Raw genomic sequence first — 12242 nt, 5'->3', positions numbered from 1 at the left:
TGGTGATTACAACAGAGCTGCCAGTCAGAAAACATGTTTAATCTCTGAATGATGAATCAGTCAGAAAAACAGACGTTTAGGAAACATGGAATCATTTTTAAAGATTGTTTTCAGTCCGGATGCTTCACATCCCTCACAACACCAGAACAGAAGATTTACATTTGATTTAGAGCTTTTTCTACTGTTAGAGTAGAAAAAAACGTGTGAGGTCAAATTTAGATTTTGTGTTAAACACAGCAAAGCTTCACGTGTGTGTCAGGTGTGTGTGGACTGTGTGTGTGTCAGGTGTGTGTGGACTGTGTGTGTCAGTCTGGAAACGATCAGCTGAGCAACCTGGATGGAAAAAAACATTTAAATTTACACCTTTTTCTTTCCTTTACGTCAAAGAAACGTTATATCAAAATACCATCCCTGGTGTGTGTGTCAGGTGTGTGTGGACTGTGTGTCAGGTGTGTGTGGACTGTGTGTGTCAGGTGTGTGTGGACTGTGTGTGTCAGGTGTGTGTGGACTGTGTGTCAGGTGTGTGTGGACTGTGTGTGTCAGGGGTGTGTGGAGTGTGAAAGGCAGATTTGGTTTATTATGGCGCCCCCTTGAGACGTTTCCAGAGCCTGACCCCCTGCTCAGTTTTGGGTGGCACGTTTTATATATTTTATTTATTTATTTATTTATTTTCTTTATGTATGAACACGATAAAGAAGATTTTCTGGGTTTTTATTTATCTTTTATTATAGGAAGTGTTTGTGTTTTTCTCGCTGTCCGGATGGAAACCTGAAGATTTCCAGTTTTACGCAGCTGATTGCGGCTCAACTGCTTTTCTTATTAGTTCATTTTTCTTTTAATTGTGTTTTTCAGTTTGTTTGAAATCGGTTTTGGATGAAATGTGGATTCCTCCTGAACACACTGACATGATGATGAGCCGAACCTGGCAGCAGAATGTCCGAGAAGGTGCACGTGTGTGCAGCGCGCGCCGTGGAGACGTCCTTCAGTCTCAAAATGAGGAAATAAATGTGTGTTTTCTGTTTCCTGTCGCATCTGTGTGAAGGATGGAAAAGTTGAGGTGTAAAACTCACCAGGCAAAGCGCGTGCGTCAGGACGAACACGGCGCACCAGGACGTCACCTGCATCCTCCCGGAGCTCAAACTTCCAATAGTTTACCCCCGGCTGATGATCGCGGCTCTGCCGACCATAAATCCACCTGCAGTCCGGCTCAGCGCAGTCAGATGTCCCGGAAAAAAGGAAGCAGCGCGCGCCCCATGACCGCAGAACAGAGCTGAGAGTTGGAGACGGAGGGCGGGGGGGATCAGGGTGGCGTGACGGAGAGGGTGGGCTCGGCAGACAGCAGCTAGTTGAGAGTTAATCCAGTTAACGGGAGCAGCTGGGTGGGAGCTGGTTCTGGTCCTGATTGTCTGACAGCTGCGCGCGCAGCGGCCGGAGCTCTCCGATCTGAAGGAATGGCTGAGCTTTCTGCTTTATAACGCGCGCCTAGAAAAGCCATGAGACTCTGTCTCTCTCTCTCTCTCTCTCTCTCTCTGTGGGGGAGGGACAAGACAAGGGAAAAAACAGCAATGAAAAGAGCAAATATTCCCAAATGGGAGAAAAAACGCAGGACGGGAAGTTTGCCTTCTCTCTTTAACTTTTTTCTATAAGAAAGTTTTTTTTTCTTGTCGTTTTGTTGGCTCCGTAACTCCAGCAGCCTCCAGACCTGTCCACCAGTTAACGACCCCAATAAGACCCCCGGGGGAAAAAAAAAAAAAAAAAACGAAAGCGACTTCCTGATAATCAACAGCATTTATAACAATCTGAGCTTTGGTTTATTATTTGTATAAGAATGAAAGCTGATGAAGGAAACATTAATTAGGATCACACCTAATGTCCAGGAAACGAAATCACTGGCAGAAGACTTCAGCTGGGCTTAAACACACACACACACACACACACACCACCTAAACGTGTGTCTCACCCAGAGCTGCAAACTGAAAACAAAGACTTTATTTTGCATAATGCGCAATGTGTGCGCGCACAGGTGCGGACTGAAACCAGCGTTCTGGTCCAGAATGGAACAACTTCTTTTCTCCCTGAAAATTAACGTAGGAAATCGTCACGTGGTTTTAGACGCAAATTATTCCGCAAAGATGCCCCTCAAGGCACCGCGGAGGCCGACTCAGAGAAATCTCAAAGATGATTGACAGTCAACGTGTGACCAATCAGAGCTCAGAGCATCTCTGCAGGTGCTGGAGAGGCAAAGATCCAGAGAAACTCAAAGATGAGTCAAAACTAAATCTAGAGACAAGACGCCAGATCAGTTCGATCAGAAACTTCCTCTGAAGGCAGATTCTGAAATACGAGTCGCCGGCTTATGACACAAATAATAAAATGATAGAGGACAGGATATTTTCCATTGTCGTCTATTAGTATTTGCATAAATAATTTTTTCTTGTCTGTATTTTCATTTCTTCGTGTTGTAGTTCACCATTAGGACCAGAGTTATTTTTCAGAGTGATCTTGTGAGTTATTTTCTCCATTTTTCTGAATTAACGGGGTCAGTGCTGCACTTTAACTAAAATATTAAATCTCTCCTTGTATCATAAACCAAACGGAGTCCTCCCCACATCAACGATAAGGCTACATCCCTGAGACTTTTCAAGAATAATCTTTTAGTAATTAACTTGTCTTTTGACCTTTTGTTATTTTATAAAGAAGAAACCAAGTTTAAGGTCTTGTAGTACCACAACTACTCTATTCTGGTGAGCGAATAGAGGGTTAAAGGTCAGATGAGGCCAGAAAGGTTCAGTATAAATATAATCCATTTATCATTTATTTGACTTTTTTATTTGTTTTTAGTTATTTTGTTTATAAAAGTGATAGTCAAATGGGAGCAGGATCATAAAACTGGCCTGTTCAGGTCTTAATGTCACTTCATGTATTTCTTTTATTTGAATCATATATTTTAGTTCCAGGCTGCATGTGCATAGTTAAGCATGGTCATGGTCACAGAATGAGACAGCAGGAGGCGAGGAAGTAGGACCCACCTGCATGACTGACAAACACTGGAGGCAGATGGAGGAGCTGAGATGGTTTAATAAAATAAAAGACGCAACTGCAGATGACTAGAAAACCTGATGGACAAACTTACAACTAAAGACTGGTGATGAGCAGCTAACAGACGGAAGACTAACCCAACTCAACAAACTGGTCCAGGACAACTGGGACCTTAAATCTTCCATATCTCATTTACTAAGCTGAAGTCTGGGATAATGACTATTTAAGTACAATACGTCCACTACTCACTTAAGCCTGATACACACATAACGATTTTTTTTTAATCTTATGAGATTTTTTATCTGGCCGAGACCTCACACGTGACGATCAAAAAATCAGTTTTGATCGTATTGTGTGTGGTGGCTCCAAAAATATTATCACAGAACAACACACACATGACGATGCTGTCCAGCAACTCACCTACAACCTAGACGAGAGGATCTAAGATGGCGGAGTGAGAAGCAGCTTTTCGCAGGCTCTGTGGAAAAAGTATCGTTTTGTCCCGAAATAGTAAATTTCTACTCAACAACCCTTAACCTTTATTAAGATTTAACTCTACTCCCTACCCGTGCCTACTTTCCCCCCCACCCAGAACTTAAAAAAAAAAGGCAAAGCTTGGAACTTTATCAGACGGCGTGGATGCTAACCGCTAACATGTCAGACCATGACTACAACCTAAGCGCTCTCCACGAGGCCTGTGAAGATAGCGACATCGAAGACATCGGGGTCGACGACAAGTCTTCCAAAGAAAGTAAGATCAACCCAAATCACACACCAACAAAAAGCCCAAACCCCAAAAGACTTAAGGGGAAGGACAAAAGTCAGGATAATGGAAATATCGGTACCGCCATTCTCCATGCAGTTCAGGCTTTGACTGAAAAAATGGATGAACAGACGGACTTATTAAAAAAATTTGACAAACGCATTGAAGCAAACACTACATCCACAAGAGAAAACAAACAAGAAATCCTTCTGCTAAAGAAAAAGGTTGAGGAGCTCCAAAGAGAAAACTGCACGCTCAAAAGCGCAACAGAGGATCAGGCTCGTTATAAAAGGAGATGGAACTTGAGACTGACTGGTTTACCAGAAAAAGATGGTGAAAACACAAGAGAAATCGTCATCGGGATACTTACAAGAGTTGTACCTCTATCTGTGGACCGACTGCGAGACACCGTGGATACAGTCCACCGCCTGGGAAAATATACCACCGCGGCTACCTCCAACAACACGCCGAGGGCGATCATCATCCAGTTCGGGATGAGAACCATCCGGGACGAAGTTTGGAAAAAATCGAAGGATGCGCGTGTGTGTAGTGAGATGCATATTCGCTTCAGAGAAGATTTCTCCAAGGAAGACCGGGCCGCTCGCTCCAAGCTGTGGCCACTGATACAGGAGGCCAGGAAGAAGGGGAAGAGAGCGTTTTTGAAGGAAGGCTACGCTCTGATCGACAACCGGCGTGTGGACCCTAATTGATCAGCTTATATTGTTACACTGGTCCATAACAGGTACTGTGGCTTAGCTTGACAGTTTTATAAATGTTCAAATACTTTAAGGGTTGTTGCAATGAATGCCTATGTTACATTTCTAATAGGGATATAAGCTACTCATTCCTGCATATCATCTCTTCGATTGCTTGTTAAATAGCAAATGTTATCTTTTTTTTCTTTAAATACTAGGGGATTAAAGAACAATGTAAAACGTAAGGCAACATTTCTTTTTTGTAAGGAGCAAAAGAGCAATATTATTTTTCTGCAAGAGACTCATTCAACAGGGACGGACACTAAATTCTGGAAACAACAATGGGGAGACTGCGTTTTCTTCAGTCATGGGACCTCACATTCAGCGGGAGTAATGATCCTGTTCAACAGGTTTTCTGGTACTGTAATTAACCACACGAGTGACACCAATGGTCACTGGCTAATGATGGTGATTGAATATAATGATGTTAAATATATTTTGATTTGTGTATATGGTTATAACAGAAGGGCCCTTAACAAACAACTATACTCCTCCTTGAGCAAGATGCTGGAGGGATGGAAAGTGACCTATACTGCTAACAATGTTATAGTTGGAGGTGATTTTAATTTGGCCCCAGACCGCTGGATGGATCGTCTTCCTCCAAGAGGTCAAAGCCACTTTTACGAGGAAATTATAAGTGAATTTATCACTAAAGGAAATTTAACTGACTGCTGGAGAATGAGAAAGCCCACTACCAAACAATACACCTGGTTTAACTCGGCTAACAATGGTCAATGCTCAAGAATAGACTTTTGGTTAATCTCTACCAACTTGATCAAGGGGGTTAGCAAGTGTGAAATATCAGCATCACCTCTAACTGACCATTGTGCAGTTTCAATTACTTTACAACCAGATGGGATTAAGCCTATCCCTAACTCCTTATGGAAATTCAATAGTAGCCTTCTGGAAAATGAGAATTTCTGCAATGAAACCAAAAACTTGTTAAACGAAATTAACCAATTAGAAATGTCACCCTTGAATAAATGGGAGTGGTTCAAATTCAAAATAAAAGAAGTTGCCATCCAGATGAGTAAATACATCTCTATAGCAAAAAAACAAAAACAGCAAGACATCATTAATGATATGAATAAATTATGTCAGAAACCTGATTTATCTCTAGAAGAACAAGACAAATTAAATAATCTGCAATACCAATTAGACAGTTTATATTTAGAAAAAGCAAAAGGAGCATTTATACGTTCAAGAGCTCATTGGCTTGAGGAAGGTGAAAAAAATACTTCCTATTTCTTTAGTCTAGAAAAACAAAGACAAACCAAAAAAAAATAAGTAAGCTACTGATTAATAACATTATCATTGACAACCAAGATCAAGTCAATGAAGAAATAAGACGTTTCTACAAAAAATTGTATTCATCCAGATTTTCAACAGAAAACTGTCAAATATTCTTTGATAAAATCAAGGAATATAGCAAAAGTATTGATGAGAATGTAAGACAACATATGGAGGAAAATCTTAGAATTGAAGAACTAGATTTAGCAATTGGGAAGATGCCAAAAGGAAAGTCACCAGGAATGGATGGGCTAACAGTAGAATTTTATACCTATTTCTGGAATGATATAAGAGTACTTCTGTACGAAGCCTTTTTGGAATGCATTTCATCTGGTCATCTGTCCCCTACCATGAAAAGGGGTGTTATCGCCTTAATTCCAAAGCCTAATAAGGAAAAACTGCTGCTGGATAATTGGAGACCAATTACCTTATTATGCAATGACTACAAGCTGCTGGCACATATTTACTCTAATAGATTGGATATAGGTTTACCAAAACTAGTGGATGAGTGCCAATCAGCCTTTGTGAAAGGTAGAAGCATACATAACCATACTAGACTGATTCTTGACATGTTAGATTATAGAGAGTATATTACAACGGACAGTTATGTATTGTTTTTAGATTTTTGCAAGGCCTTCGACACACTTGAGCATCCATTCTTGCTGAAAACCTTACAGTTCTTGGGCTTCGGAAGTAAATTCTGTGACATTATTGAAATGCTTTACAATGGCATAAGTAGCACGGTCTCTCTGAACCCAGGTTTGACTCCTGGATTTGAAGTACTACGTGGAATTCGACAGGGATGCCCTATCTCCCCAAAGCTTTTCATATTGGCAACGCAACTATTAGCATTACTAATAAAAAATTCTAATGACATACAAGGTATAACAGTTTTTAATAAAGAGTTTAAAATAAGTCAATTTGCTGATGATACATGCATTCTTTTAAAAAATAAAGCAATGGTAGAAAAAACCCTCAGTATTATCTCAACCTTCTCCGAAGCATCTGGTTTATCTCTCAATATGAATAAATGCGAACTACTCCCTATTCATACAAGCTCTGACTCCTCTATTGCTTCAATTAGAGTTGAATCTGAAGTTAAATATCTAGTGTTGACAATATCTAAAAATTTAATTAGAAGAGAAGACACTAATATCTCTAACCGTATTATGGATATGAGAAAATCTCTTGGTCATTGGTTAACCAGAGATCTTACTATATTTGGCAGAACTATTCTATCTAAAGCGGAAGGTATTTCAAAACTGACCTATCCCTGTCATTCCCTCTACGTTTCCTCTAAAAACATAAACAAAGCTAACACAGTTATTTTCCAATTTTTGTGGAGGAATAAAACACATTATATTAAAAGATCTCAGCTGGTGAAGGATTACGATAAGGGTGGTATTAAAGCTCCAGAATTTGAGTCTATGGTTGGAACTTTTAGAATTAACTGGATAAAATCCTGCCTGTCTCAGCCAGACTCCATGTGGTTCCACATTCCAAGGTCCTTGTTTCAAAAAATAGGAGGTTTGAATTTTATTTTGAAATCTGATTTCGAGGTGAACAGGATCCCGATCAAACTATCTAATTTTCACAAGCAGATTTTGCATTATTGGAAAATGATATTTAACCACAACTTTTCTCCCCATAATTTAACCTTATGGAACAATAGAGTAATAACACTTAATCGAAAATCAATCTTCAAAAGTGACTGGTACAAAAAAAACATTATTTATGTAACAGATTTAATGAACGACAACGGCGTCATTTTAAGCTACACAGACTTTGTAGAAAAATATAATTTAAACTGTTCTCAAAGAGAATATAACAAACTTTGTAAGCTGATTCCACTGCCCCTGATTCATTTGATTAAAAACTTTCTGATGTACAATAACTCCCCGCCATTACTACCAAAACTGTTGATAGGAGAATGTGACCTGATTGATAAAAAATGCAATAATAAATTCATTAGTAGATCTTTGAAGGCCCGGATGTTTCATGATTATGACAGGTCTATCTGGCAGGGATCTACTTATGTTACTTATAGTTCTTTAGACAAAGCATACTCAAAATATATTAAATGGCCTATTTCACCTAAAGTCAAAGAAACACATTTTAAAGTTATAAATAAAATTTATCCTGTGGCAGAACTGCTCAAAAAAAGATTTGGTTTTGAGGTGGATCAGTGTTCTTTTTGTGGCAATGAAAATGAAACTCTGGAACATCTGTTTTTCTTATGTCCTATAACACAAAATTTCTGGTGTGACATGAAAAATTGGACTTCTCTAAAGATGAATGATCTACCACCATTTGAATTGCATCATATTATGTTTTATATGAACCATCTTGCCTTGTCTGTTTCCGACACAATTAACATCATCCTACTGTTGGGTAAATATCATATCCATTGTGCTAAATGGAGGAACGCAAAGCCCTCCTTCCCATGCTTCATTAATGAATTTAAGATTTTTTTTTCATCTCTTAAAAAGGTAAAAAGCAACTATGCCATAAAATTAAGCCGGGACTTTTCCCGTCTTCTGCTATTCTAAAGCATAACGTTTCCTTTTATTTATTCATTCCACTGCTCCCTTTATGTTTATATTGAAATGCCTGATTAATATGTATCCTTACACCATTATGGTGGTTTTTTGCTTTCTGTTTGATATTTGGTCTTTTGATGAATGAATCCCGTATTATCTTTGCACTTTATACTGTATGTAATTTTCATCTGTACTATTATCCTCATTGAGAGTTTGTATTTTCAATTGCTTAATAAAAAAAAAAAAAAAAAAAAAAAAAAAAAAAAAACCTACAACCTAGACAAACGTCAAAACAAAGAAGAAGAACCATAGCAACAACCGGCAAAAAACGTAGAAGAAGAACCATAGCAACAACCGGCAAAAAACGTAGAAGAAGAAACATAGCAACAACCGGCAAAAAACGTAGAAGAAGAAACATAGCAACAACCGGCAAAAAACGTAGAAGAAGAAACATAGCAACAACCGGCAAAAAACGTAGAAGAAGAAACATAGCAACAACCATAGATATATATAGAACGCTAGATGCCTCGTCCGCGTTGCCAGCCAACAAAGTCGAACGTCCGTGCCTGGCGGCCATCTTACCACAGGTAGCTCTCTCACCCATAACGCTGTTGGTAGTGTAAAAGTACTTTTCAGAGGACCATAACTTGATCAAATTTCAACAGATTTTCAAACGGTTTGGTTTGTTATAAACATGGGTGGATGTAATAATTATACTCAATTGTTATTAATGATTATGTCCTAAAAATAATGTTATGAAACAGGTAGATTAATATTTCCTATTACAAATAGGCTATAAGAAAGGCTCTATGTTGAAATCCCCACCCTGTACACAGATGTATATACTGTAGACACTGCATACTTGAATAATTGAGGCCTTGAGACCATACATGTAGGGGATAAACTTAACTGAACATTTTACCCACCTCTGACAATACTTCATCCGCCTCTCAATATAATGCATGCTCATAATGTACCATAATCACAGAATACACAATATAAATTTACCCCTTTCATGCGTAGCATCCACTACGGTGGACACCTATTTGACAGCTGTTTTCTAGTATATTCTTGGGTGGATATTTGTAATTTTGCCACTTCAGGGGACATCAGTGAGTCATGCAATACACTGTCACTTACTCTAGAATGAATATTTATATATGTAAATTCATACATTGTAATAACCAAACTTTCTTTAGTGATAAACAGGAAAATAAAAATGATAGCCATATTTTTATAGAATAGCCAGATAATATAAATATGAAAAGCTTATCTAATTAATAATTTTGAATAAACTGTCAAAATACATTTAAAAAATAAGGTAAAATATGACCAAGAAATAAAAAAGCATCACTGTATGTGTCTCTGGAAGTAAAATACTGTATGCAAAAAACATGTGGCACTGTTTCTTATAATTCATGCTTGAAAGGGTTAATACCACTAATATTGGTATAAACAGTAAACGGTAACCTTCAGCATTATCAAATGTCCTCAATGTACAGTATAATTTACATTTACATATATGAAATCATAGAAAACCAGTCTGAAACACATTGTTTAGAAATATTTAATTAGGAGCTGAAACTCGGTGTCCGAAGACCCAACATCCACATTGCGCTAATGCCTCGTTTTCTTGTGTCAAGACTACGATGATTAGCGCAGCCATAAGCTGCACAAAAGTCCGGCATGTTCTCTTTGAAAAACAAATTTCCTGTAGAAATAAGAATGGAAGATGTTTTAAACAAACCAAACCCAAATTGAAAATCATGTGCAACTTTAGTTATATTGAAAAGAAACACCAATTCTGCCTCTGACTTCGACGTAAAATTACTAGGTGCTAGCTAGCAGCCTAGCCATACACAACGTTGACTAAACCGTTTTCTGAAGAGAAAATCTGCGATTTCAACATGTCCAAGCATCCAGGATTATAACCACGTTAATACTGTTTCTAATAAATCCAACCATTTGTAAATCCGTCAAAATTTCATCGAGATAAGAATAATAATGTTTCAGCATATCACTGACCTTACCTTGGTTTACCTCAGGTTCAACAGATTCTGCCAGGAAGCGAACCTGTGGTAAGATGGCCGACCTGTGATGCCGTTTAAGACTCCGCCATAAGGCATCTAGCGTTCTATATATATCTATGGCAACAACCGGCAAAAAACGTAGAAGAAGAACCATAGCAACAACCGGCAAAAAACGTAGAAGAAGAAACATAGCAACAACCGGCAAAAAACGTAGAAGAAGAAACATAGCAACAACCGGCAAAAAACGTAGAAGAAGAAACATAGAGTGTCCCCCAATCCCAAACCGAAAACTTGAGCACTCGCCCTGAGCCCCTGATGACTAAATGACATCACCTGCATGAGGAGTCGAGGGTGACAGGCCACAAGGGCTCGAAATGCTTTAAATAGGATTGGGACAGCACTTTGAGACCTGCACTGCAAGGAGAGAGACGCCAAAACGAGAGGATTACAATTCTTTAAAAAAAAAAAAAAAAATGACAGAAGAGAAGTTGCTGCAGCGACGATTTGTCTGTAAGTATAAAACACTGCAGCCATGATTTATTGTCATGAATGTCTGAAAGAATGTGGCTAATAACAACGTAATATCTCTATCAACAGGGTCTGAAGACCAAACCAAAAAATTAATTTGTCTCAGGATAAAACATGAAGCGCTATTTACGGGCTTCCGCAACGCGTCCTTACAAGGATTTGAGTAAGTGTTGAGTTCTTGTAATCCATATAAAAGTAAATGGGCTGAAAACAAAAGAAAACCAGTGTTGATGAGCAGCATTTGTGTCTGTGTGCGTATGTGTATAGTGTTATCATTGCAGAAATGGGTCTGCAGAAGGTTGTGACCCCCAGCCAGGCTGCAAAGAAATGGGAAAACTTAAAGAAGAAATATAGGGTTAACCTGTTTAATGTTTATGCACATGGGTTGCTGGGTAACGACCCAGCGCCACAATACTGAAGAACATGTTTCACACGTCGGCTTCTCTCGGTAAACTCCGTGTTTCACGTGACATCGCAGTGATTTATGGGTAATTCCTTAGCGAAAGTTGGCATCGATGCTGACTTATGGAAAGGGGGCAGAAAGGGCTCAAAAATGTCCGCCATCATCCCTTGATCACTCACACAATTCCAATTGGAATACCACTGAACCCTCGAGCCCCTCGCGGGAGCGCACCCGTGAGTGCAGGAGTGCTCAAGTGTTCCATTTGGGATTCGACCTTCGTCTCAAACCGCGCACTTACATGAGTGCACTGGAAGGTAGTGTGTAGTGCGCACTAAGCTCTGCCTTCTGTAGTGACACTATCGTGGGTAAGTCCTGATCCAAATTGAGCACTAATGTTTTGCACTTACCGGTAGTGACGTACCAGCTTAGCAGCGCCGCTCTGTTAATATACTTTTTTTTTTCTTCCAAAATCACGTTAACATACGTGTTTGCATGTCATCATACTTTTATGCTATTAAATGTCTTTTAAAAGGCCTCGTTAGTGAAACAAAGAACCGTGGCCTCCACTGTATTAATCTATCTCAGTAGATAACAATAGAAACCATCAGCACACGTTCATGTGTCTTTGCATGTCTCCCCCATACTTGTTAGTATAAAGTGCAATTTAAAACACCAATAAACAGATTTTAAATAAGCAAAGATATCTTAACTGAATTAAAGTACTTTACATTATACATGTGTTTTCATTGGTGTTTACACTGATTCACGTCTGCAACAGGAAACCGATTTTACTAGAAACCATCATTTAAAATATGAAATGCAGTAATGAAGACGCTAAAACAGGGATGCAGAAAACATTTTATTTAAACTTTTTATTAAAACATTTCTCTCTTG

The 12242-nt window shown here is 38.8% G+C and overlaps 1 protein-coding gene across 2 annotated transcripts in view; it reads right to left on the bottom strand.

The window, feature by feature from the left end:
- Positions 1 to 12242, bottom strand: part of nxph1 (neurexophilin 1) — a 97785-nt gene that overhangs the window by 62877 nt on the left and 22666 nt on the right. The window contains exon 1 of one of the 2 annotated variants that reach the window (XM_041967016.1): positions 1071 to 1429. The exons of the other annotated variant lie outside the window; for it this stretch is intronic. Within the exon in view, the coding sequence (XP_041822950.1) occupies positions 1071 to 1124 (54 nt within the window). The 5' untranslated portion in view covers positions 1125 to 1429. Of the gene's footprint in view, positions 1 to 1070; positions 1430 to 12242 lie in introns of those variants that run through there. 2 annotated transcript variants of the gene reach the window in all.

Source organism: Melanotaenia boesemani, chromosome 17, assembly GCF_017639745.1.
Source record: "Melanotaenia boesemani isolate fMelBoe1 chromosome 17, fMelBoe1.pri, whole genome shotgun sequence".
Classification (NCBI taxonomy): Eukaryota; Metazoa; Chordata; class Actinopteri; order Atheriniformes; family Melanotaeniidae; genus Melanotaenia; species Melanotaenia boesemani.
The sequence above is the reverse complement of the archived record's forward strand: the minus strand, read 5'-3'. Positions and strand labels throughout refer to the sequence as shown.